The following is a 23,334-nucleotide window of genomic DNA, read 5'->3' as shown; positions in this document are numbered from 1 at the left end:
TTTTTCTACGCAACAATCTCTGCTATAGTAGACCTGTTGTTTTTTTTTTTACAAAACCACTTTCAAGATGCATGAAAAACATAATTTTTGAAAAAAAAAATTCAATGTTTTTTGGTCGGAACTGGGCCCCTAAACGTCCTGCCCCCCCCCCCCCCCCCCCCCCCCGCATTGCGGGGTCTGGCGGTGTGGTAGTTCCGCCCCTGCTGTAATACTAAAGCGAACAAACAACTGACGCTATACATTACGTGTCGGAGGCGAGAAAAAAAAGAAAAAGAGAGAGAGAGAGAGAGAGAGAAGAAGAGAAAGAAAAAAAAAATTATTATGACAGAACTGACTACTGAGGTGTTACCATTTATAATGTGTGTGTGTTAGTGTGCTGTATTTGTCAAGTCGTCTGCTAAAAATTAAATCTAAAATCTGTCCGTAAACTGTGAATTGTTAATTTTTTTGTATTTTTTTTTACGTATATAATAGTAGCAAAATAGAGACAAATGATAACTTTACAATGTTTGTTTGTAAGTGGTATAGATGAACAATACACAAATAAGCAACAATAGGAAACTGAATGGCAAATAATACATGATGCGAAACAAGGTGGGGACATGGGGGTTGTGGGGGTGGGAGTCAGATTAATGTTGTTAGAAATGCATTTTGATAATACATCATCTTCAGTATTTAACCTAGTACTTCAACACAGGGGTGGGGTCGTGAGGACGAAGGGGATGCAGTAATGGGGGGAAAATGATACTGGGGTCATGAGGCTTAGGGGCGGGGGGCCCAGGAGGGTGTAATAAAAGGGGATGTGTCGGTCAGATTAGGCGGGCCAGGTGGCAAATGCCGTGTAATATGTTCTTTAAGTTGTGGTGTTGCTAATTATGGTATATGTGTTTAAGTCAGTAGCGTAGCGAGGGGGGGGGCGCGGGGGGGGGGGGGACATATGTCCCCGGGCGCCGACCTTAGGGGGCGCCAAAATGGGTTGGAAAAATAAATTGAAAGGTTTAGGGGGGTGCAAATCGAAATCTCGCGGGGGGGGGGGGGTGCAAATCGAAAAGTTTGTCCCCGGGCGCCGGAAAGGGTCGCTACGCCTCTGGTTTGAGTGCTCTCATTGTCGAGTCGTCTACGATAAATCAAGTCTAGTGCGTGTCCCGTGAACTGTACCTTGTCGTGTTTTGCTTTTATTCTACTGTTCCAAATAGTCTGTCTATAGATAGCAACCGTCCTTGCTTTTTGCTCTAGGTCCGTCCTGTATCTTTGTTAATGGATTTTGTTTAGAGTTATAACTATATCGATGTTGAATGTCTCGTTTTTTTTTTTGTTATTTTTGGTTTCTAGCGTCTTTTTCATGTTTTGTATGGTGGGGCATTCTAAATAGATGTGCGTTTCCGTTTCGGGTGTGTTGTCTGCATAGTGGGCAAAAGGGTTTCTGTTGTTTTGCTAGGGGTGTTGAATTGTAGATGAGTCTGTATGTTATTTCCCTGGCTTTGGGTGTGATGGTTTTGAGGTGTAGATTCCTAAAGGTGTCTATTGTGTCTGTTAAAGCGTATTTCCTACACCATTGAATTCTGTTGTATAATGGGGTTGAGAGTTTTTGCACTAACTTTTTGTATATGTTTTGTGATTTTTCGTGAACACGTTTTTCGTTGTTTTTTAATATTTGTAAACATTCTGTGTAAAAGGGACTATGTTTTCCTCCTATGTAATGTGGGGTTTGTCACAGGCTTTTTGTGTGACTGGGTTCACGATATAAACTTGTCACAGGCCTTTCTCCTACCTTATACATTACACATACGAAATCAAAAGACAAGCCTTCTTTTACAGTTTTCCATATTTATTTCGTTTTCACACAGGCAGCGTGTTCAGTCCAGCTACGCCATGTTCTTGCCTTCCTCTTCCCTTCGCGCATGCGCACAGCCACTGTCTCCCTGATGCAATCTCACACACTCCCAAGATACAATCTACCACTATTTCACTGTTATAGGGTTGTATCATTGATTTTTGTAAGTTTGTTGAGCTGAATGCCTATATAGTAGTGAGCTAGAGGGTGAAAGTTATGTTGGCTAATTATTCTTCTAATGTGTGTTAGTCTGAATGTATTGATTTTGGTCTGTATATCGTGCAGGTTTATTCCTCCATGAAGTTTGTTTTGTACTAATGTGTTGTGGCTAATGTTTGCAATTGTGTTCTGAAATATGTACTCTCTAATGATTTTATTCAGATGTTTAATTGTTGGCTTTGGGATTGTTTTAGCCGAGGCTATGTAGGTGATTTTTGGGATGACGTACCTATTAATTATAGATGACCTAGCAAAAATTGTTGTTGAGCTAAATTTATAAAGTGCGTATTTTTTTATTTTTCATTTATTTTTATATTCTTTTTTTTTAATCAATTGTTTTAATATTCTTTTGACCAACTAATGGTTAAGACAGGGGTCGGCAACCTGCGGCTCGCTAGCCGCATGCGGCTCTTTTGATGTCAAGATGCGGCTCGCCAGTTCCACTATAATAAAAAAATTATACTTTAAAAAACAACTTGAAACAAGATAAAAACATTAAGAATAGGTGGAGTAGAGTGTATACAGACAGCTGGCAGCTGCTTATGCACAGTCCCAGCTCCACAACTGCGATGTAGCCAGTCTCGTGGCAGTGGTTTCATGCTTTCCACTACCGAAGTGCAATTTTTTAAATAAATATTTTCAATACTAATTGTTATTTCATTCAGAAGTCACTTTGTATGATGTGCCAGTGTGCATTAATTTGACTTTAGTGACATGGTTTTTTAGTTATTAACTTCTAAATTGGGTAGGGATAGTACTATAGTTGTATAATTTGATTTTATTATCCTAGCAGAGCTAGCTAAAATACTTTGTTTTGTGCGAAAACATGTGTATGTTTTTATATGAATTTTGTTTCATACTTAAACCCATTTATTTTAAATCTATTTACCTAATCTTAATAAAAAACCATAATGTTGAAAAAAAAATAGTGTTAGTGGCTCTTTGAAAACTGGGAAATCATGTAAATTTTAATTATTGGCTCTTCCGCCTCAAAGGTTGCCGACCCCTGGGTTAAGAGGTCTTACGGCAAATATATATTTCAATACGCAATTTATAAAACATGAAAGCTTTGTATAAGTAATGGTGTCTCGTGTTATGTTTACTTTAATGTTTTTTCGTATTTATATTATTCATTTTAAATAGATTTCCTTTTCATACAATCTCATTCTTAAGTAAGTACTTTATAAAAAAATAACATATAAGAGAAGTAATTGCTTTTTAATTTGTTTAGTACAAATCTATTAAAAGGAGCATACGAGCACCCCTATTTGGCTTTTTAAAAAAGGGAAATAAGTCATGAAAGTGGTTTGAACGTTTGCTTTTCTATGATAAGTTTGTAGGAGAAAGAGGACTCGGCTTTCACAGTGGTTTAAAAACAAATAAAAAAAAAAGAATATACAAGAGCGCGTGGGTGTGTCTATAGAATAAAGATAATCCAACCACAGCTACGGTAATCTTTTTACAAAACAACCATCAAGTCAAAAATGCAAGAAAATTATATTTTAACTATAAAAAATGTATTTATGGTCGGCTGTTGGGCCCCTAAATTGCGTGCCCCCCCCCCCCCCCGCATTGCAGGGTCTGGCGGCACCGTAGTTCCGCCCCTGGTGGTGTGTATCTACTACCAACCTAACAACACACCAACTGGTAAATACAACACAGATACGACACAGAGAGCTGGTGGCCCGGTGGTCGTGTGGGTAGAACCATGTCCTACAGTAACACAGATCTGAACAGTCGCCAGTTTTACCAGCACGGTGTGTTGACGTGTGTTGACGTGTGTTGACGTATGTTGACGTGTGTTGACTTGTGTTGACGTGTTGACGTGTGTTGATGTGTGTTGACGTGTGTACCTATGTTGACGTGTGTTTACGTGTGTACCTGGTTTGATGTGTGTTGACGTGCGTTGATGTGTGTTGACGTGTGTACCTATGTTGACGTGTGTTGACGTGTGTTGACGTATGTTCACGTATGTTGACGTATGTTGACGTGTGTTGACGTATGTTGACGTGTGTTGACGTATGCTCACGTATGTTGACGTATGTTGACGTGTGTTGACGTATGTTGACGTGTGTTGACGTATGTTCACGTGTGTTGATGCGTGTTCACGTGTGTTCACGCGTGTTCACGTGTGTTCACGTGTGTTGACGTGTTTATCTCTTCTACAACTATACAAGCCAAGTCATCACGATAAATGGGTCAAAGTTCAAACAGCAGGCCAATGTTTAAAAGTAACTCAAATATTTTTGTTGTTGTAATATTCATTTTTTAAGGGAGAAGAATACAATATCTTTTTCAAAGAAATAACATACTAATTTTAAAATGAAACAAAAATAAAAATCTTTGCAATTACGAACTTTTAAATGTACTAAAAATATTATAAACGATTTTATATTCGTTCTAGTTTCCATTTTTTATCTATTCTAAGTGAAGTTGAAACCGGATAAGCTGAGACTTAAGATAGTTCACTCAGAACCCGATCAGTAGCTTGCAATCTCTAAAACAATTATCTTCCCATTCCTAGTCTATGGTTGACGCTCAGGAGAAAGAAATCACTCAGCCGTGAAAGACTGGTATTTAATTTAGTCGTTTCCCTTTTTATTGTTGAATTTAGTACCAAAATTTGTTCTACAAAAGCGTAAGTAAAGTGTCTGGTTTCAATAGTATAAAGTAATGAAGTGGCTTTGAAGTTGTTACTAATAGGGTGAGGTTCGTGGGTGGAGATCGACCTGTGTGCACAACTCTTAATATAACAATACAAATCACTAACTGATATTTAGTTTATTTAAAACGATAGGGTTTATTTCAAAAAAACTAATAACATAATCGGCCGACAATTAATTTTGTATGATTTGTGGTAATTTAGGCGGTCCACTTTAATCTGTGGTCGGCTTGTGGGCCCGCAGCGAGTCCACATTAATCTGTGGTCGGCTTGTGGGCCCGCAGTGAGTCCACATTGATCCACTCCATGGCCCTGTATGGCGACAGCACCTTACAGTAGAAGTTACCGGGGAAGATGGGGCTGGTGATGGGCACGTTGAGGGCCACTGACTGCACGTGTAGACCAGCGTCGTCCTCGGTCAGCTTGAGGTGACCGTTGACCCACTCCAGGCCAGTGCTCACCAGCACGTCGTCCTGCAGGATGATGGGCCGACCCCTGGACGTGTATCTGCTCCTGGCCTGGTCAGTGCTTTTGATCAGTGCGATGCTGACAGCCAGCTGGGGATAGAGATACAGTTTGAGGAGGTAGATAGGGGTACCATAAAAATACAGTTGGGTGAGGTAGGGGTACCATAGAAATATAGTTGGGTGAGGTAGATGGGGTACCATAGAAATACAGTTAGGTGAGGTAGGGGTACCATAGAAATACAGTTAGGTGAGGTAGATAGGGGTACCATAGAAATACAGTTGGGTGAGGTAGATAGGGGTACCATAGAAATACAGTTGGGTGAGGTAGAGTACCATAGACATACAGTTGGGTGAGGTAGAGTACCATAGACATACAGTTGGGTAAGGTAGGGGTACCATAGACATACAGTTGGGTGAGGTAGATAGGGTACCATAGACATACAGTTGGGTGAGGTAGGGGTACCATAGAAATACAGTTGGGTGAGGTATGGGTACCACAGACATACAGTTGGGTGAGGTAGATAGGGTACCATAGAAATAAAGTTGGGTGAGGTAGGGGTACCATAGAAATACAGTTGGGTGAGGTATGGGTACCACAGACATACAGTTGGGTGAGGTAGATAGGGTACCATAGAAATAAAGTTGGGTGAGGTAGATAGGGGTACCATAGAAATACAGTTGAGTGAGGTAGGGGTACCATAGAAATACAGTTGGGTGAGGTAGGGGTACCATAGAAATACAGTTGGGTGAGGTATGGGTACCACAGACAAACAGTTGGGTGAGGTAGATAGGGTACCATAGAAATAAAGTTGGGTGAGGTAGATAGGGGTACCATAGAAATACAGTTGAGTGAGGTAGGGGTACCATAGAAATACAGTTGGGTGAGGTAGGGGTACCATAGAAATACAGTTGGGTGAGGTAGGGGTACCATAGAAATAAAGTTGGGTGAGGTAGATAGGGGTACCATAGAAATACAGTTGGGTGAGGTAGGTAGGGTACCATAGAAATACATTTGGGGTGAGATAGGGGTATCATAGAAATACAGTTAGTTGGGGTAGATAGGGGTACCATAGAAATACTGTTGGGTGAGGTAGGTAGGGTACCATAGACATACAGTTAGGTGAGGTAGGTAGGGTACCATAGAAATACATTTGGGGTGAGATAGGGGTACCATAGAAATACAGTTGGGTGAGGTAGGGGTACCATAGAAATACAGTTGGGTGAGGTAGGTAGGGTTACCATAGAAATACAGTTGGGTGAGGTAGATAGGGGTACCATAGAAATACAGTTGGGTGAGATAGGGGTACCATAGAAATACAGTTGGGTGAGGTAGGTAGGGTACCATAGAAATACATTTGGGGTGAGATAGGGGTACCATAGAAATACAGTTGGGTGAGGTAGGTAGGGTACCATAGAAATACAGTTGGGTGAGGTAGGTAGGGTACCATAGACATACAGTTAGGTGAGGTAGGTAGGGTACCATAGAAATACATTTGGGGTGAGATAGGGGTACCATAGAAATACAGTTGGGTGAGGTAGATAGGGGTATCATAGAAATACAGTTGAGTGAGGTAGGTAGGGTACCATAGAAATACAGTTGGGTGAGGTAGGTAGTGTACCATAGACATACAGTTAGGTGAGGTAGGTAGGGTACCATAGAAATACATTTTGGGTGAGATAGGGGTACCATAGAAATACAGTTGGGTGAGGTAGATAGGGGTATCATAGAAATACAGTTGAGTGAGGTAGGTAGGGTACCATAGACATACAGTTAGGTGAGGTAGGTAGGGTACCATAGAAATACATTTGGGGTGAGATAGGGGTACCATAGAAATACTGTTGGGTGAGGTAGGTAGGGTACCATAGAAATACAGTTGGGTAAGGTAGGTAGGGTACCATAGAAATACATTTGGGGTGAGATAGGGGTACCATAGAAATACAGTTGGGTGAGGTAGATAGGGGTACCATAGAAATACATTTGGGGTGAGATAGGGGTACCATAGAAATACAGTTGGGTGAGGTAGATAGGGTACCATAGAAATACAGTTGGGTGAGGTAGGGGTACCATAGAAATACAGTTGGGTGAGGTAGATAGGGGTACCATAGAAATACAGTTGGGTGAGGTAGATAGGGGTACCATAGAAATACAGTTGGGTGAGGTAGGGGTACCATAGAAATACAGTTGGGTGAGGTAGGGGTACCATAGAAATACAGTTGGGTGAGGTAGATAGGGGTACCATAGAAATACAGTTGGGTGAGGTAGATAGGGGTACCATAGAAATACAGTTGGGTGAGGTAGATAGGGGTACCATAGAAATACAGTTGAGTGAGGTAGGTAGGGTACCATAGACATACAGTTGGGTGAGGTAGATAGGGGTACCATATAAATACAGTTGAGTGAGGTAGGGGTACCATAGAAATACAGTTGGGTGAGGTAGATAGGGGTACCATATAAATACAGTTGAGTGAGGTAGATAGGGGTACCATAGAAAAACAGTTGGGTGAGGTAGATAGGGTACCATAGAAATACAGTTAGGTGAGGTAGGGGTACCATAGAAATACACTTGATTGATAACATTATAATTATTGATCCATGCTTTCTTTTAACCAACGTAGCAATCGAAATACTAGCTTTGTGCCACAACAGTCCACACATCAGTCGTGAGCTCTACCAGACGACCATGCTACACCATACATACAACACATACATGTACTGATCATAGACCGTGTCGTGGGGGCGATTATATGCGTCGGAGTCAGGTTTTAAAAGTGGAGTCAGTGATCGTTTACAAATAAAGAAAACACGAAACCAGAAACTTAACTGTTTCGTTGGTTTTTTTTTAGAAACTATAGGAGGAGGGTTACATTCTAAAATGTTGTGTTGGTATTTATAGCCTTATATTTAACTTGCTTTCTGTGTCAGTCGAGCATGTCAAATATAGAAGTACCTGGTTCAAATCCCGGCAGGTGGTGGTGTGGTCGAACAATGACGACTGGCTTAACGCCTGCTGGATTGCGTCATAAGATTTAAACTTGATATCCACTTCCGCAGGACTCTCGGGGATGGTGGAAATGTCCATCGCATTTGTCGCATACTCGATGTGGGTGGTCGTTTTGATGGTGACGTCATTTCCGTTTTTATGAATGTCCGGCTTAGACAGGATGAACTCGGTTGTTGCTTCTATCGTATTGGTGATCTGAAAGACATACAACACACACTTCCATCTATTTTGTATATACTATGTCTTGTGTATCTGATACACATGCAACATACAGTTCCATCTATTTTGTTTATTCTATGTGTTGTGTAACTGAAAGACATAAAATGATTACATCTATTTCAGACGACAGGTGCTTGATTACACGAGAGCTGAATGATGATACAACTGGTCAGCTCAAGTCTCACCTGAGTTCTGGAAGCCAGGTCTCCAGCGATGACATCTTGTAAGTAGACTGACCAGACAGATGACGTAGTGCCGTTGGTGTCCACGTTTCTCACGTCCAACAGAGGCTGGAATGTTCAACAAACTTTAGTTGTACAGGAGACGTGTTGCTTTGTCTTTGTCAGTGTTGGCTCAGACTGACATTCATTGTAGTAATGGTTAATTAATTAGTCAGGTAATTTGTTGGGCATGGGGAGATGGGAGAGTCAATAACTGATCAGCATTTAAGAGTGACGGCTATAAAACTAATTAAATACGAAACGAAATGAAATATTGGCTTTAGTGCATTAGACACCGTCTCCGTGTTGAATGAACACTTTGAAGTGTGTTAGAAGTCAGGTCTCAAGGTTAGCCTTTCCTTCAACACGTTGTCTACCATCTGGTGAGGATGGGAAAGTGAAGACCTCGAACACAAGACTGACTCAAATCACCTAAGGGCCTAAGGATACCTACCTAGTTACCTGAACTACAGTTGCTGAAGTACCTAGAATCAACTGACCTACCTAGAACTAACTGACCTACATGGAACCAACTGACCTCCCTAGAGTTACCTGACCTACTAGAGTTACCTGACCTACCTGGAACGAACTGACCCTAGAGTTACCTGACCTGCCTAGAACTTGCTGACCTCCCTAGAGTTACCTGACCTGCCTAGAACCTGCTGACCTGGAACCAATTGACCTACCTAGAGTTACCTGACCTACTAGAGTTACCTGACCTACTTAGAGTTACCTGACCTACTAGAGTTACCTGACCAACCTAGAGTTACCTGACCTACCTAGATTTACCTGACCTACCTAGAGTTACCTGACCTAGAGTTACCTGACCTACCTAGAGTTATCTGACCTACTAGAGTTACTGGACCTACCTAGAGTTACCTGAAGTACCTAGAGTTACCTGCCCTACCTAGAGTTACCTGACCTACCTAGAGTTACATGGCCTACCTAGAGTTACCTGACCTAGAGTTCCCTGACCTACCTAGAGTTACCTGACCTACTTAGAGTTACCTGACCTACTAGAGTTCCCTGACCTACCTAGAGTTACCTGACCTACCTAGAGTTACCTGACCTACCTAGAGTTACCTGACCTACCTAGAGTTACCTGACCTACCTGGAGTTACCTGACCTACCTAGAGTTACATGACCTACCTAGAGTTACCTGACTTACCTAGAGTTACCTGACCTACCTAGAGTTACCTGAAGTACCTAGAGTTATCTGACCTACTAGAGTTACCTGACCTACCTAGAGTTACCTGACCTACCTAGAGTTACCAGACCTACCTAGAGTTACCTGACCTACCTAGAGTTACCTGACCTACCTGGAACCGTAAACCAGCGTCCTTGAAGCTGTTCTCCAGCTCTATTTTAGCAGCAGCAACAGCTGCAGCCGGGCTATTGAAGGTCACTGTGAGGAAGTTGCTGATCTGACTCCCAATCAACGCATGCGCAACGCTCTCGTTCACATCCGGTTTTAAATCGTACTTGACGACCTGGGGCGGCATGGGACCGGAAGCGAACTGCGCATGGCTGACCCCTTTCAGGTTGATGACCGGCTTCCTGTACACGGCGTCTGTGGAGTTCTGGACCAGCTGCAGGAGGTGCCTGTTGCCATGGAAACGTTGGACTGATGACGTGACCCATCCAACCACGACTTAACTCAATAAGATATCAAGCTAAAATGTGTCACCACGACCTCACCCAAGCTAAAATGTGTCACCACGACCTCACTCAAGCTAAAGTATGTCACTACAACTTCACTCAAGCTACAGTGTGTCACCATGATTTCACTCAAGCTAAAGTGTATCACCACGACTTCACTCAAGCCAAAGTGTGTCACCATGACTTCGCTCAAGTGTGTCACGACGACTTCACTCAAGCTAAAGTGTGTCACTACTTCACTCAAGCTAAAGTGTATCACCATGAATTCACTCAAGCTCAAGTGTGTCACTACTTCACTCAAGCTAAAGTGTATCACCATGACTTCACTCAAGCTAAAGTGTGTCACCACTACTTCACTCAAGCTAAAGTGTATCACCACGACTTCACTCAAGCTAAAGTGTGTCACCACTTCACTCAAGCTAAAGTGTGTCACCACTTCACTCAAGCTAAAGTATGTCACCACTTCACTCAAGCTAAAGTGTGTCACCACTTCACTCAAGCTAAAGTGTGTCACCACGACTCCACTCAAGCTAAAATGTGTCACCACGACTTTACTCAAGCTAAAGTATGTCACTACAACTTCACTCAAGCTACAGTGTGTCACCATGATTTCACTCAAGCTAAAGTGTATCACCACGACTTCACTCAAGCCAAAGTGTGTCACCATGACTTCGCTCAAGTGTGTCACGACGACTTCACTCAAGCTAAAGTGTGTCACAACATCACTCAAGCTAAAGTGTGTCACCACGACCTCACTCAAGCTAAAGTGTGTCACCACAACCTCACTCAAGCTAAAGTGTGTCACCACTACCTCACTCAAGCTAAAGTGTGTCACCACCTACTCATACTCCACGGCTATGCGCGTGATGCGAGCCTGGCCGTCCAGTTCGCCGGATAAAGTCATGACGGGTACGGGATAGTTGCTGAGGCTGTTTGTCTTCGTTAAGTAGGAACCCAGGAGGACCACGGCCTTGAGGCTGGAGGACTTGGCATACGGTGCCAGAAACACGCCTGGGAATAAGGATAACATGATGATAAGGATAATAAAGACATTAATGATAGTATTAAATTAGTAAAAATAAGTATTACAGTAAACATACAATTGACAATATAAATAGTAAAGATCAAAGAAAGATAATTAGCAGTCAGTAGATGACGTCACTGACCTCCCAGACTGTGAGCGACACCTACGTAATTATCTCCCTTCATGCCAGCGGCAGACAACTTGGTGATGGCGTCTTGGATGGCGCTGGGCAGCTCCAGAGGGTTGGGCGTGTCAAATGTGTAGTTGCCAGTTAGGGCCACCCATAGGCGGAGCTGGCTGGCTTGTTGTATGGCTGCAGCTAAACCACATACAACAAATAGATTATCAAGCTGCAGCTATTGTTAGCTTTATGTCATATATGACTATATGACAAATTGAGTCGTGCATTATTTTATTGTCAAAGTTAAACCTAGTGTGGACTACCTGTACTGTGATAGGCCCCGCCTACCTGTACTGTGATAGGCCCCGCCTACCTGTACTGTGATACGCCACGCCTACCTATACCGTGATAGGCCCCGCCTACCTATACTGCGATACGCCCCACCTACCTGTAATGCAATACGCCCCCCCCCCGCCTACCTGTGTTTTGATAAGCCTCTCCCTTGATGCTGGCACCAGGTACAAATATCAGCCCCACCTCGTCCCCGGTCGACCTGACGGGCGCCATTATAAGTGTCGTCACCCCAAGGGTAGAAGAGACCATAGCCAACAAAACCAAAGTCTGCATGTTCCAGACTTCCATTGTGTTAGTCCTGGGAAAACACACACATGGTTTGAAGTACTCATGTTAAGAGAGCTTAAGAATACACATTCGCTAGTTGGACTGTATGTTAAACACATCAACACACTTGTTTATTTAACACTTTAACACATAACTTTAAAACAAATCGGCGTGGGGAAATGTCCCCTACTTTTTTGGAGTCTGGGATGGCGCTTTGTACATCATGTTATGTAACAAACTTCTAACACGCATTTCAAAACAACTTTTTAAATGTAATCTTCTAACAATAATGAGTCAACACACTTAATTCTAGCTTCCAGTTAAGATAGTAATGGCCAAACTTCTAATCAAATCATTACCTTAAGTTTGGAAACACTTGGTCTAAAGTAAATCCAGTGCGACAAGCTGTGATGTGGAGCAACTAATGAATGCAACAAATCACCAGTTGGTCTAAAGTAAGTCCCGTGTCACTAGCTGTGATGTGAAGCGACTAATGAATACAACAGAACACCAGTGACCCTCTAAATACGCTTGACCCACGAGTCCAATGTCCCCTAGTACTAGCGTACTGGAGATAAGACTAAGTACACTTCTGGTACACATGTTCTGTGTACATCTCGGACATTGAACAAATTCACACAGACTGATATTGTCTTACTGCTAAACATGACGGAGAGAAACCTTTTCAACCAAACATACAGTTAAACTAAAGTTGGGGACCTAGCGATAATGAAACTTAACGATGGAATGTATCAAAGAAACTTTAGGCTGGTGTAGAAAAATTACAATAAACTCTATGAAGTAATAGCACAGTGCTCGTGTAATTTCATTAAAAAAAATATGATTGAGGACAGTAGTCATTTCGTATTATTTCACATATCTGGTTTGAATGGGTAAGTTGTTTATCTTTAGTATAGAATTTTTACAGCAACAGTTGAGCAGAATTTGTTGTTTTGGCACATATGCGCTGTAAAGGCCTTCTCATTCATGTTAAATCATTGTCTTTAATATTACTACAGTTAAGAAAATGAAAATAGATTTCGAAATCTATTAAAACCAGATATGAAAAAAAAGTTATTCCCTTTAAGAAAATTAACATATGCTGTACAGTCTAGTTTTTATCTTCGGTCTACTGTAAACATTCTATGTTTACAATTTTTTGACATGTAGCGTAAGCAAGCTTTACGAATGTTGTATGTTGGGTTGTGTAGATACTTCTGTTTAATGGATAACAAATGACAACATTAGGACAACAATAAAGGGACAGTTCTAATTAATCATTAAATATTTTTAGACTTACTGTTTTAAAATTTAAACTGTTTTTTAAGATTAAAGAAAAACATTAAAGAAATAGATGTTTTACAGTAGTAACAGCCCTAATCCAGAAACACATTTTTTTAAAAACGTGAAAATAAATGCAATGTCATCTACACAGCGACATAGCGCCACTGTAGTCAGACATGTTGGATTTCAGGGTTTTTGTTCTTTTGTTCGGAGTTATCACTCCTGTCTATTCAGGTAGTTTCTTCATTACAATTCTAGTTACGGATCTACACTGTGATGCCGTTTTAGAACCTCCTATACATTATGTATAATATATCTACATTCAATTGCTACAGATATACACTGTGATGCCACCTTACTGCCTTCTGTACATCATGTATAATATATCTACATTCAATTGCATATTCCTTTGTACAACCAGAGGCGTAACAGCCAGTTCCGGCGCCCCGGGTGAACTATCAATATCTCAACCCTATTCATAATTTGTTATTCACGTTGGCATGTAATGCAGTAATGCTGCTAAGAAAGATATATTTTTCTACGCCGTTTAGCGCCCGCCTTGGGTCGGCGCCCGAGGCAGCCCTCCCCTAGCTACACCTCTGAGTGGTGGTTTTCTTTTTTAGAACGGTGTAAACAATTAAATCTATGTCTGATGTCTCTGACCTCTGCCATTCAACTGTCTCTCACTTAAACCTTTCTTGTCTTATAATTCTCACACATATCCCTCACCTGTTTCTCACCTGTTTCTCACCTGTCTCTCACTTGTCTCTCACCTGTCTCTCACCTGTCTCTCACTTGTCTCTCAACTTTCTCTCACCTGTCTCTCACCCACCTTTCCCTCAACATTCTGTCACTTTTTTCTCACCTGTCTCTCACCTTTTTCTCACCTGTTTCTCCCTTTCCTCTCACCTGTCTCTCATCTGTCTCTCACCTTCTCTAACCTGTCTCTCACCTTCTCTCACCTCTCTCTTACCTGTCTCTCACCTTTTTCTCACCTGTCTCTCACTTTCCTCTCACCTTCTCTCACCTGTCTCTCACCTTCTCTCACCTCTCTCTTACCTGTCTCTCACCTTCTCTCACCTCTCTCTTACCTGTCTCTCACCTGTCTCTCATCTTCTCTCACCTGTCTCTCATCTGTCTCTCACCTGTCTCTCACCTGTCTCTAAACCTGTCTCTCACTTGTCTCTCACCTGTCTCTCACCTGTCTCTCACCTTCTCTCACCTCTCTCTTCCCTGTCTCTCACCTGTCTCTCATCTTCTCTCACCTGTCTCTCATCTGTCTCTCACCTGTCTCTCACCTTTCTCTCACCTGTCTCTCACCTGTCTCTCACCTGTCTCTCACTTGTCTCTCACCTGTCTCTCACCTGTCTCTCACTTGTCTCTCAACTTTCTCTCACCTGTCTCTCACCCACCTTTCCCTCAACATTCTGTCACTTTTTTCTCACCTGTCTCTCACCTTTTTCTCACCTGTTTCTCCCTTTCCTCTCACCTGTCTCTCATCTGTCTCTCACCTTCTCTAACCTGTCTCTCACCTTCTCTCACCTCTCTCTTACCTGTCTCTCACCTTTTTCTCACCTGTCTCTCACTTTCCTCTCACCTTCTCTCACCTGTCTCTCACCTTCTCTCACCTCTCTCTTACCTGTCTCTCACCTTCTCTCACCTCTCTCTTACCTGTCTCTCACCTGTCTCTCATCTTCTCTCACCTGTCTCTCATCTGTCTCTCACCTGTCTCTCACCTGTCTCTCACCTGTCTCTCACTTGTCTCTCACCTGTCTCTCACCTGTCTCTCACCTTCTCTCACCTCTCTCTTACCTGTCTCTCACCTGTCTCTCATCTTCTCTCACCTGTCTCTCATCTGTCTCTCACCTGTCTCTCACCTTTCTCTCACCTGTCTCTCACCTGTCTCTCACCTGTCTCTCACTTGTCTCTCACCTGTCTCTCACCTGTCTCTCACTTGTCTCTCAACTTTCTCTCACCTGTCTCTCACCCACCTTTCCCTCAACATTCTGTCACTTTTTTCTCACCTGTCTCTCACCTTTTTCTCACCTGTTTCTCCCTTTCCTCTCACCTGTCTCTCATCTGTCTCTCACCTTCTCTAACCTGTCTCTCACCTCTCTCTTACCTGTCTCTCACCTTTTTCTCACCTGTCTCTCACTTTCCTCTCACCTTCTCTCACCTGTCTCTCACCTTCTCTCACCTCTCTCTTACCTGTCTCTCACCTTCTCTCACCTCTCTCTTACCTGTCTCTCACTTTCTCTCACCTGTCTCTCACCTGTCTCTCATCTGTCTCTCACCTGTCTCTCACTTGTCTCTCACCTGTCTCTCACCTGTCTCTCACTTGTCTCTCACCTGTCTCTCACCTGTCTCTCACCTGTCTCTCACCTTTATCTCACCTGTCTCTCACCTGTCTCTCACCTGTCTCTCACTTGTCTCTCACCTGTCTCTCACCTGTCTCTCACTTGTCTCTCAACTTTCTCTCACCTGTCTCTCACCCACCTTTCCCTCAACATTCTGTCACTTTTTTCTCACCTGTCTCTCACCTTTTTCTCACCTGTTTCTCCCTTTCCTCTCACCTGTCTCTCATCTGTCTCTCACCTTCTCTAACCTGTCTCTCACCTCTCTCTTACCTGTCTCTCACCTTTTTCTCACCTGTCTCTCACTTTCCTCTCACCTTCTCTCACCTGTCTCTCACCTTCTCTCACCTCTCTCTTACCTGTCTCTCACCTTCTCTCACCTCTCTCTTACCTGTCTCTCACTTTCTCTCACCTGTCTCTCACCTTCTCTCACCTCTCTCTCACCTGTCTCTCACCTGTCTCTCATCTTCTCTCACCTGTCTCTCACTTGTCTCTTAACATTCTCTCACCTGTCTCTCACCTGTCTCTCACCTGTCCCTCACCTGTCTCTCATCTGTCTCTCATCTGTCTCTTATCTGTCTCTCACCTGTCTCTCACCTGTATCTTATCTGTCTCTCACCTTTCTCTCACCTGTCTCTTATCTGTCTCTTATCTGTCTCTCATCTGTCTCTCACCTGTCCCTCACCTGTCTCTCACCTGTCTCTCATCTGTCTCTTATCTGTCTCTTATCTGTCTCTCATCTGTCTCTTATCTGTCTCTCATCTGTCTCTTATCTGTCTCTCATCTGTCTCTTATCTGTCTCTCACCTTTCTCTCACCTGTCCCTCACCTGTCTCTCATCTGTCTCTTATCTGTCTCTCATCTGTCTCTTATCTGTCTCTCATCTGTCTCTTATCTGTCTCTCACCTTTCTCTCACCTGTCCCTCACCTGTCTCTCACCTGTCTCTCATCTGTCTCTTATCTGTCTCTTATCTGTCTCTCATCTGTCTCTTATCTGTCTCTCATCTGTCTCTTATCTGTCTCTCATCTGTCTCTTATCTGTCTCTCACCTTTCTCTCACCTGTCCCTCACCTGTCTCTCATCTGTCTCTTATCTGTCTCTCATCTGTCTCTTATCTGTCTCTCATCTGTCTCTTATCTGTCTCTCATCTGTCTCTTATCTGTCTCTCACCTTTCTCTCACCTGTCCCTCACCTGTCTCTCATCTGTCTCTTATCTGTCTCTCATCTGTCTCTCACCTGTCTATCACCTGTCTCTCACCTGTCCCTCACCTGTCTCTCATCTGTCTCTTATCTGTCTCTCATCTGTCTCTTATCTGTCTCTCATCTGTCTCTTATCTGTCTCTCATCTGTCTCTTATCTGTCTCTCACCTTTCTCTCACCTGTCCCTCACCTGTCTCTCATCTGTCTCTTATCTGTCTCTCATCTGTCTCTTATCTGTCTCTAATCTGTCTCTTATCTGTCTCTCATCTGTCTCTTATCTGTCTCTCACCTTTCTCTCACCTGTCCCTCACCTGTCTCTCATCTGTCTCTTATCTGTCTCTCATCTGTCTCTTATCTGTCTCTCATCTGTCTCTTATCTGTCTCTCATCTGTCTCTTATCTGTCTCTCACCTTTCTCTCACCTGTCCCTCACCTGTCTCTCACCTGTCTCTCATCTGTCTCTCATCTGTCTCTCACCTGTCTCTCACCTGTCTCTCACCTTTCTCTCACCTGTCCCTCACCTGTCTCTCACCTGTCTCTCATCTGTCCCTCACCTGTCTCTCACCTGTCTCTCACCTGTCCCTCACCTGTCTCTCACCTGTCTCTCATCTTTCTCTCACCTGTCCCTCACCTGTCTCTCACCTGTCTCTCATCTGTCTCTCACCTGTACCTCACCTGTCTATCACCTGCCTCTCACCTGTCTCTCACCTGTCTCTCATCTGTCTCTTATCTGTCTCTCACCTGTCTCTCACCTGTATCTCACCTGTATCTCACCTGTCTCTCACCTGTCTCTCACCTGTCTCTCACCTGAGCAGCCTGCAGCCAGGGACGGACCAAGCACGAGCTGAGGGGTGCCTGGATCGCCACCGTCTCCAACATCGACTGGCCAAAGTCCAGCAGCAGGACGACCAGCCAGAACCAGGCTGACCTCATTTCACTCCTGGACACTCTGGCATCACAGACCATCAATGCCGTCTTTTTCCAGGTCAGTACAGGAGGTATTCTCTGTAGGGCTTGTTTTATGCCAGGCTGCCTCTCACCTGTGGGGCTTATGTTTTGTCGGGGTAATGGGATAGATGGATAGATCCTAATCCTATACTGATGAGGTAGTTATTTTTTGTAACACGAGATTTCGTCATTGAGATGTTGACCTTTGACCTGTGTTAACGAACCAATCAGGTACGTCCAGTGGGTGACGCCTTCTACGCCTCGACCATTGAACCCTGGAGCCAGTACCTGACAGGTACACAAGGCCACGCCCCCAGCCCATCATGGGACCCCCTGCAGTTTCTCATCACTGAGGCACACAAGAGGAGCATCGAGGTGCACGCCTGGATCAACCCCTACAGGTAGGTCAAGGGGTTATGTAGGTAGGTCTGTAGGTCCTACAGGTAGGTCAGGGGGTTCTGTAGGTAGGTCTGTAGGTCCTACAGGTAGGTCATTAGGTGCTACAGGTAGGTCAAGGGTTCTGTAGGTAGGTCAATAGGTGCTACAGGTAGGTCATTAGGTGCTACGGGTAGGTCAGGGGGTTCTGTATGTAGGTCAATAGGTGCTACAGGTAGGTCATTAGGTGCTACAGGTAGGTCAAGGGTTCTGTAGGTAGGTCAATAGGTGCTACAGGTAGGTCAAGGGGATCTGTTGGTAGGTCAATAGGTCCTACAGGTAGGTCAGGGGGTTCTGTAGGTAGGTCAATAGGTGCTACAAGTAGGTTGGTAGGTCGACTTGTCCTGTAGGTAAGATCTACACGTAGGTCAACCTGTCCTATATGAAAGACACCATGCTCTTGCTGGCAATGAACTCACAACATTTCTAGTAAAAACCATTCGAGCTCAAACCTTCTCACCTCCGCAGGGCCAAGTCTGGCTCCACCACCACCACAGGTCTTGCAGCTAACCACATGGCCAAGGCATTTACTGCTCACGCCCACGCTTACGGCAACAACCTGTGGATGGACCCAGGTAGCACTGACGTGCAGGTGAGAACCAATCTACCAACTCTCCACCTTTATGTAGGCCTAGAAAAGTTCAGTATCCTAACACGAAGCAGACATTAAATCCCATCCGTACCGTCACCTCCAACACTGACATGGAAGCCTACAGTAAAACATATCTAATGTTGATCAGACGGTGATGACAACGTGAAAACATTTGCCGTGGTTGTACTCTCATCCACAGAATCGGTGCAATGACGTGGTGATGGATATCGTCCGCCGCTACGACGTGGATGGTATCCACATGGATGACTACTTCTACCCCTACCCCACCTCCGCCAGCTTCCCAGACACCAGTACATACAACGCCTACAAGGTGATCACGTGATTCTCTGGCTGTTCTTTGATTGGTTGCTAGGTTATGTCTCTTGCTCAGAATAAAAGATAATCACTGCAGACTTAATTAACCTTCAGCTGTAACAATGTAACATTAAATAATTAATACCCATATGTTACCTTTGGTTAATTAACTTCCACCTATTACTACCCTGCTTAATTAACGCCCACCTATTATTAACCTGCCTAATTAACGCCTCCACCTATTATTAACCTGCCTAATTAACGCCTCCACCTATTATTACCCTGCCTAATTAACGCCCCCTCCTATTATTAACCTGTCTAATTAACGTCCACCTATTATTACCCTGCCTAATTAACGCCCCCTCCTATTATTAACCTGCCTAATTAACGCCTCCACCTATTATTAACCTGCCTAATTAACGCCTCCACCTATTATTACCCTGCCTAATTAACGCCCCCTCCTATTATTAACCTGTCTAATTAACGTCCACCTATTATTACCCTGCCTAATTAACGCCCACTCCTATTATTAACCTGCCTAATTAACGCTTCCACCTATTATTAACCTGCCTAATTAACGCCTCCACCTATTATTACCCTGCCTAATTAACGCCCCCTCCTATTATCAACCTGCCTAATTAACGTCCATCTATTATCAACCTGCCTAATTAACGTCCATCTATTATTAACCTGCCTAATTAACGCTTCCACCTATTATTAACCTGCCTAATTAACGCCTCCACCTATTATTACCCTGCCTAATTAACGCCCCCTCCTATTATCAACCTGCCTAATTAACGTCCATCTATTATTAACCTGCCTAATTAACGTCCACCTATTGTCCACCTCAGAACGGGGGAGGAACTCTGGCAATCGCCGACTGGAGACGTGACAACGTTAACAAGCAGATTGAGAGACTTTCAAACAAGTTAGTTCCTGTCTTCACTGACAAACTTGTTTGTATACATGTTTGTTTTTCGTTTGATGTTTGTATACAGCTGTTTTGTTTGATGTTTGTATACAGCTGTTTGATGTTTGTATACAGCTGTTTGATGTGTGTATACAGCTGTTTGATGTTTGTATACAGCTGTTTGATGTTTATATACAGCCGTTTGATGTTTGTATACAGCTGTTTGATGATAGTAGAAAGTTGATTGTTATTTGTATGAAGCTGCTGTATGTATACAGTATCTTTATGTTTTGATCAACAATTTCTGAATGCTGCACATAAAGATACCGTTAGATACCCCGAACTGTAAACATGCACTGACCTTTGACCCTTGATGTTTTGAATATCCCAGCATTCACCAAGCCAAGCCATGGGTCAAGTTTGGCATCAGCCCATTCGGCATTTGGAAATCTGGACAGCCTAGCGGAGTCACAGGTAAGTCAGCCTTTAAGTCGGGGTCAGTTTGTGTCATTCAGGGTCTAGATATTACAGGTGAAACTGTAGGCATCTATGGGGTAAAAATTATCGGATATAAAATATTATTAGATAACGACATTAGTATGAACAAACAGAGACAATGTCTAGACATAATGACATTAGCATCTACAAACAGAGACAATGACCAGCCTTGTATCATTGTATCATACAGGCACGTCGAGTGTAGACGCCCTGTACGCCGACTCCCGTCTCTGGCTACAGAAGGGATGGCTGGACTACATCGCCCCCCAGCTCTACTGGGTCATCGACGGTCCTCAGAGCTTCACCAAACTCCTGGACTGGTGGTCTGACCCGGCCCAGAACCCGCTACACAAGCATGTGTACGCCGGCCTGGCTGATTACAGGTTGACACACTTTTTTGTTACACTACTCCATGTCTCATTCCAAATGTACACCGTGAAAATACCGCATTGAATGGTGTAGCAACGCTTTTGGTCTTCTGGCTCACATACTTTTCTATCAGTGACTTTTATACTAGCGTGTTTGTGCAGTCTTGCATGAGATTTTGTCTTTGTTTTGCCTTTAACGTTAAGTTTCTAAAAAAATTATTTTTGCTAACTGTTGTTAAATGCGAAATGAAATCCCGATGTTGTGATCACGTGACAGAATCCTCGAGAACAACTGGAGCGTGAACGAGATCCTCCACCAGATCCAGATAACCCAGATCCGTACATCACATGACGTGTGGGGCGCCATACACTTTAGTGCTAAAGATGTGGAGACCAACGTGCATGTGAGTACCTCGTCACTGGGTGCACACACGCACACACACGCACGCACACACATACACACAATCATACATTTCTAATAGCAACATTTATCCTATTCGAAAAGCCAATGAAAATGTCCAAATGTAAAATATTCAAACCAGTGTTTCTGTCAGACTTTTTTTCTCCAGGAGGAGGGGGGGGGGCACTTAATATTTTCAAGGGGGAGAGGAGACTAAATTTTCCAAAGGGGGGGGGGCGTACACTGGTAATAGTTTTACGGTTTGTCTTGTAAAGGGAGAAAAGGCTCGAGTTTTACTTATGACATGTGTCTTGGGGGGGGGGGGGGTAAAGGGTAAAAAAAACGAGACTCCATTGATGTATGGTATCAGATACCATCCTCTCATTTGGTTTATCATTTCAAGCATGTGGCAATAGCGACACACTTGGCTAGTCTTCTTGGGTAAGCTTCCCTTGCAAATCTGACGGTCTATGGGGCAAGTGAAGTAGAGTTCTCTTGTTTCTGTGACCTCGGCATATGAAGAGATAGTGTGGTCAGCACTATGCCCAGCCGCCTTTACTTTCCCTAAAGTAAGTTAGGTACCCATCAGAGTTGGGTGGACTCAGGGACGGTCTACTGACTCGAACGTGAACATAATTGAACATGTAGTTCCTAAAATTAGGCGTGTGGCCAGCCACTGTTGAAACTTAGCCAAGTGAACTATGACCCGCGAACATTGACGTCCCAAACACTGATCACCTCCTACATTTCCCCAGGGTCTGTTCACGACGCTGAAGAGCTCCGTCTACAAGAACCCCTCAGTTCTGCCAGCCTTCAGCTTCAGGAGCGGGGTTCCCGCCCCAGCCGCGCCCCGGGTCACGGCCAGCGGTGCCACCCTCGACTGGAGCGGCAGCAACAAAGACAACGTCAGGTCGTGGGCCGTCTACCAGAGCACAGCTACCACGTGTCAGCTGGTCAAGGTTCTTGGCCCCGCCACTACGTCATACGCCGTGCCGGGGACAGGGGACTATGTCGTCACCGCCGTCAACAGGCTGGGAGCTGAGACCGACGGCAACACCGTCACCATCAGCACGGTGGTGGGCTGACGTCATCACCATCACCACGGTGGTGGGCTGACATCATCGACATCAACACTGTGGTTAACATCATTAACATTATCACTAATGATAGTCATAGTTATGAACACTGATCAGCTTAGACCAATCACATAAATAATCGACAGAAATAAATGTCACATTTTGCTTTAACTTTGTCTTGTATCGGCTTATTTATTATTACCAATGAAGACGTTCAGTATTTGTTAACTCCAAGGTGTTATATTGCCTAAATCTACAAAATGGCAATGAAAATCTAAAAATAGAAATTAATGTAAAGGCTAATCCAGTTAAGCATGTCAGAATATAGTAACTGTATTAATTTTTCTAACTGATTGTTGGGAAACAAACTAATTAATTGATAGATTTCTCGAAGACATTTACCAAAATCCGATGTATACTCATAGTTGACTGGCGATATGGCTGGAACATTTGAAAGTGCCATCAATTGTATGAACACTTTCAAACATACAGTGGGTAGCCTATATTATGATAGGCGTACCATTAAAATAACATAAAGCCTACACTGTGAACGGAGTAGGATTAAAATGGCGAGAGTGGACTTTATTTTTTGCCTCTATATTTTCAGAATAATAATCACTTGTTTTTTGTTACCACGCTGACACCCTGTAAGTGAGTGTGTATTTTGCGCTAAAAGTTGTCATTTGGGGGCTTTATGGTGAGGGTGGGGATTGGGGGGGGGGGTTAGAATCCTTTACAGACGGCACGCCCCTATCGTGTTTATTGCTTTTAGTTTCGAATAAGCGAATCTCATTTTTAGTTTTTAATCCTCACCTTTACACCACTGAACTCGTAAACTGACATTAGATTAGATTCATTTGCGAAGTTCACACTTAAGCTAATGATGTGTACTACCAAATAAATTAAT

The 23,334-nt window shown here is 43.5% G+C and overlaps 2 protein-coding genes across 2 annotated transcripts; one reads left to right on the top strand and one right to left on the bottom strand.

The window, feature by feature from the left end:
* Positions 1–4,819: 4,819 nt before the first annotated feature.
* On the bottom strand, positions 4,820–12,617 carry LOC131938640 (uncharacterized). Its single transcript, XM_059296747.1, has 8 exons — positions 12,409–12,617; positions 11,908–12,080; positions 11,450–11,626; positions 11,126–11,294; positions 9,944–10,226; positions 8,589–8,693; positions 8,131–8,379; positions 4,820–5,272 (listed from the first exon to the last, which is right to left on the bottom strand). The coding sequence occupies exons 2-8, from the start codon at positions 12,068–12,070 to the stop codon at positions 4,970–4,972; spliced, it is 1,449 nt and encodes a 482-aa protein (XP_059152730.1). The 5' UTR covers positions 12,071–12,080; positions 12,409–12,617; the 3' UTR covers positions 4,820–4,969.
* An 837-nt stretch (positions 12,618–13,454) lies between these two features.
* On the top strand, positions 13,455–22,587 carry LOC131938639 (glycosyl hydrolase YngK-like). Its single transcript, XM_059296746.1, has 10 exons — positions 13,455–13,567; positions 17,701–17,870; positions 18,065–18,234; positions 18,737–18,860; positions 19,060–19,191; positions 20,027–20,103; positions 20,477–20,559; positions 20,774–20,966; positions 21,229–21,355; positions 22,107–22,587. Exons 1-10 carry the CDS (start codon positions 13,510–13,512, stop codon positions 22,434–22,436), a joined length of 1,464 nt encoding a protein of 487 aa, XP_059152729.1. The 5' UTR covers positions 13,455–13,509; the 3' UTR covers positions 22,437–22,587.
* Positions 22,588–23,334: the final 747 nt, after the last annotated feature.

The sequence above is a fragment of the Physella acuta genome, unplaced genomic scaffold (assembly GCF_028476545.2).
Source record: "Physella acuta isolate Inbredline_101_S28 unplaced genomic scaffold, ASM2847654v3 ptg000254l, whole genome shotgun sequence".
Classification (NCBI taxonomy): Eukaryota; Metazoa; Mollusca; class Gastropoda; family Physidae; genus Physella; species Physella acuta.
The sequence above is the reverse complement of the archived record's forward strand: the minus strand, read 5'-3'. Positions and strand labels throughout refer to the sequence as shown.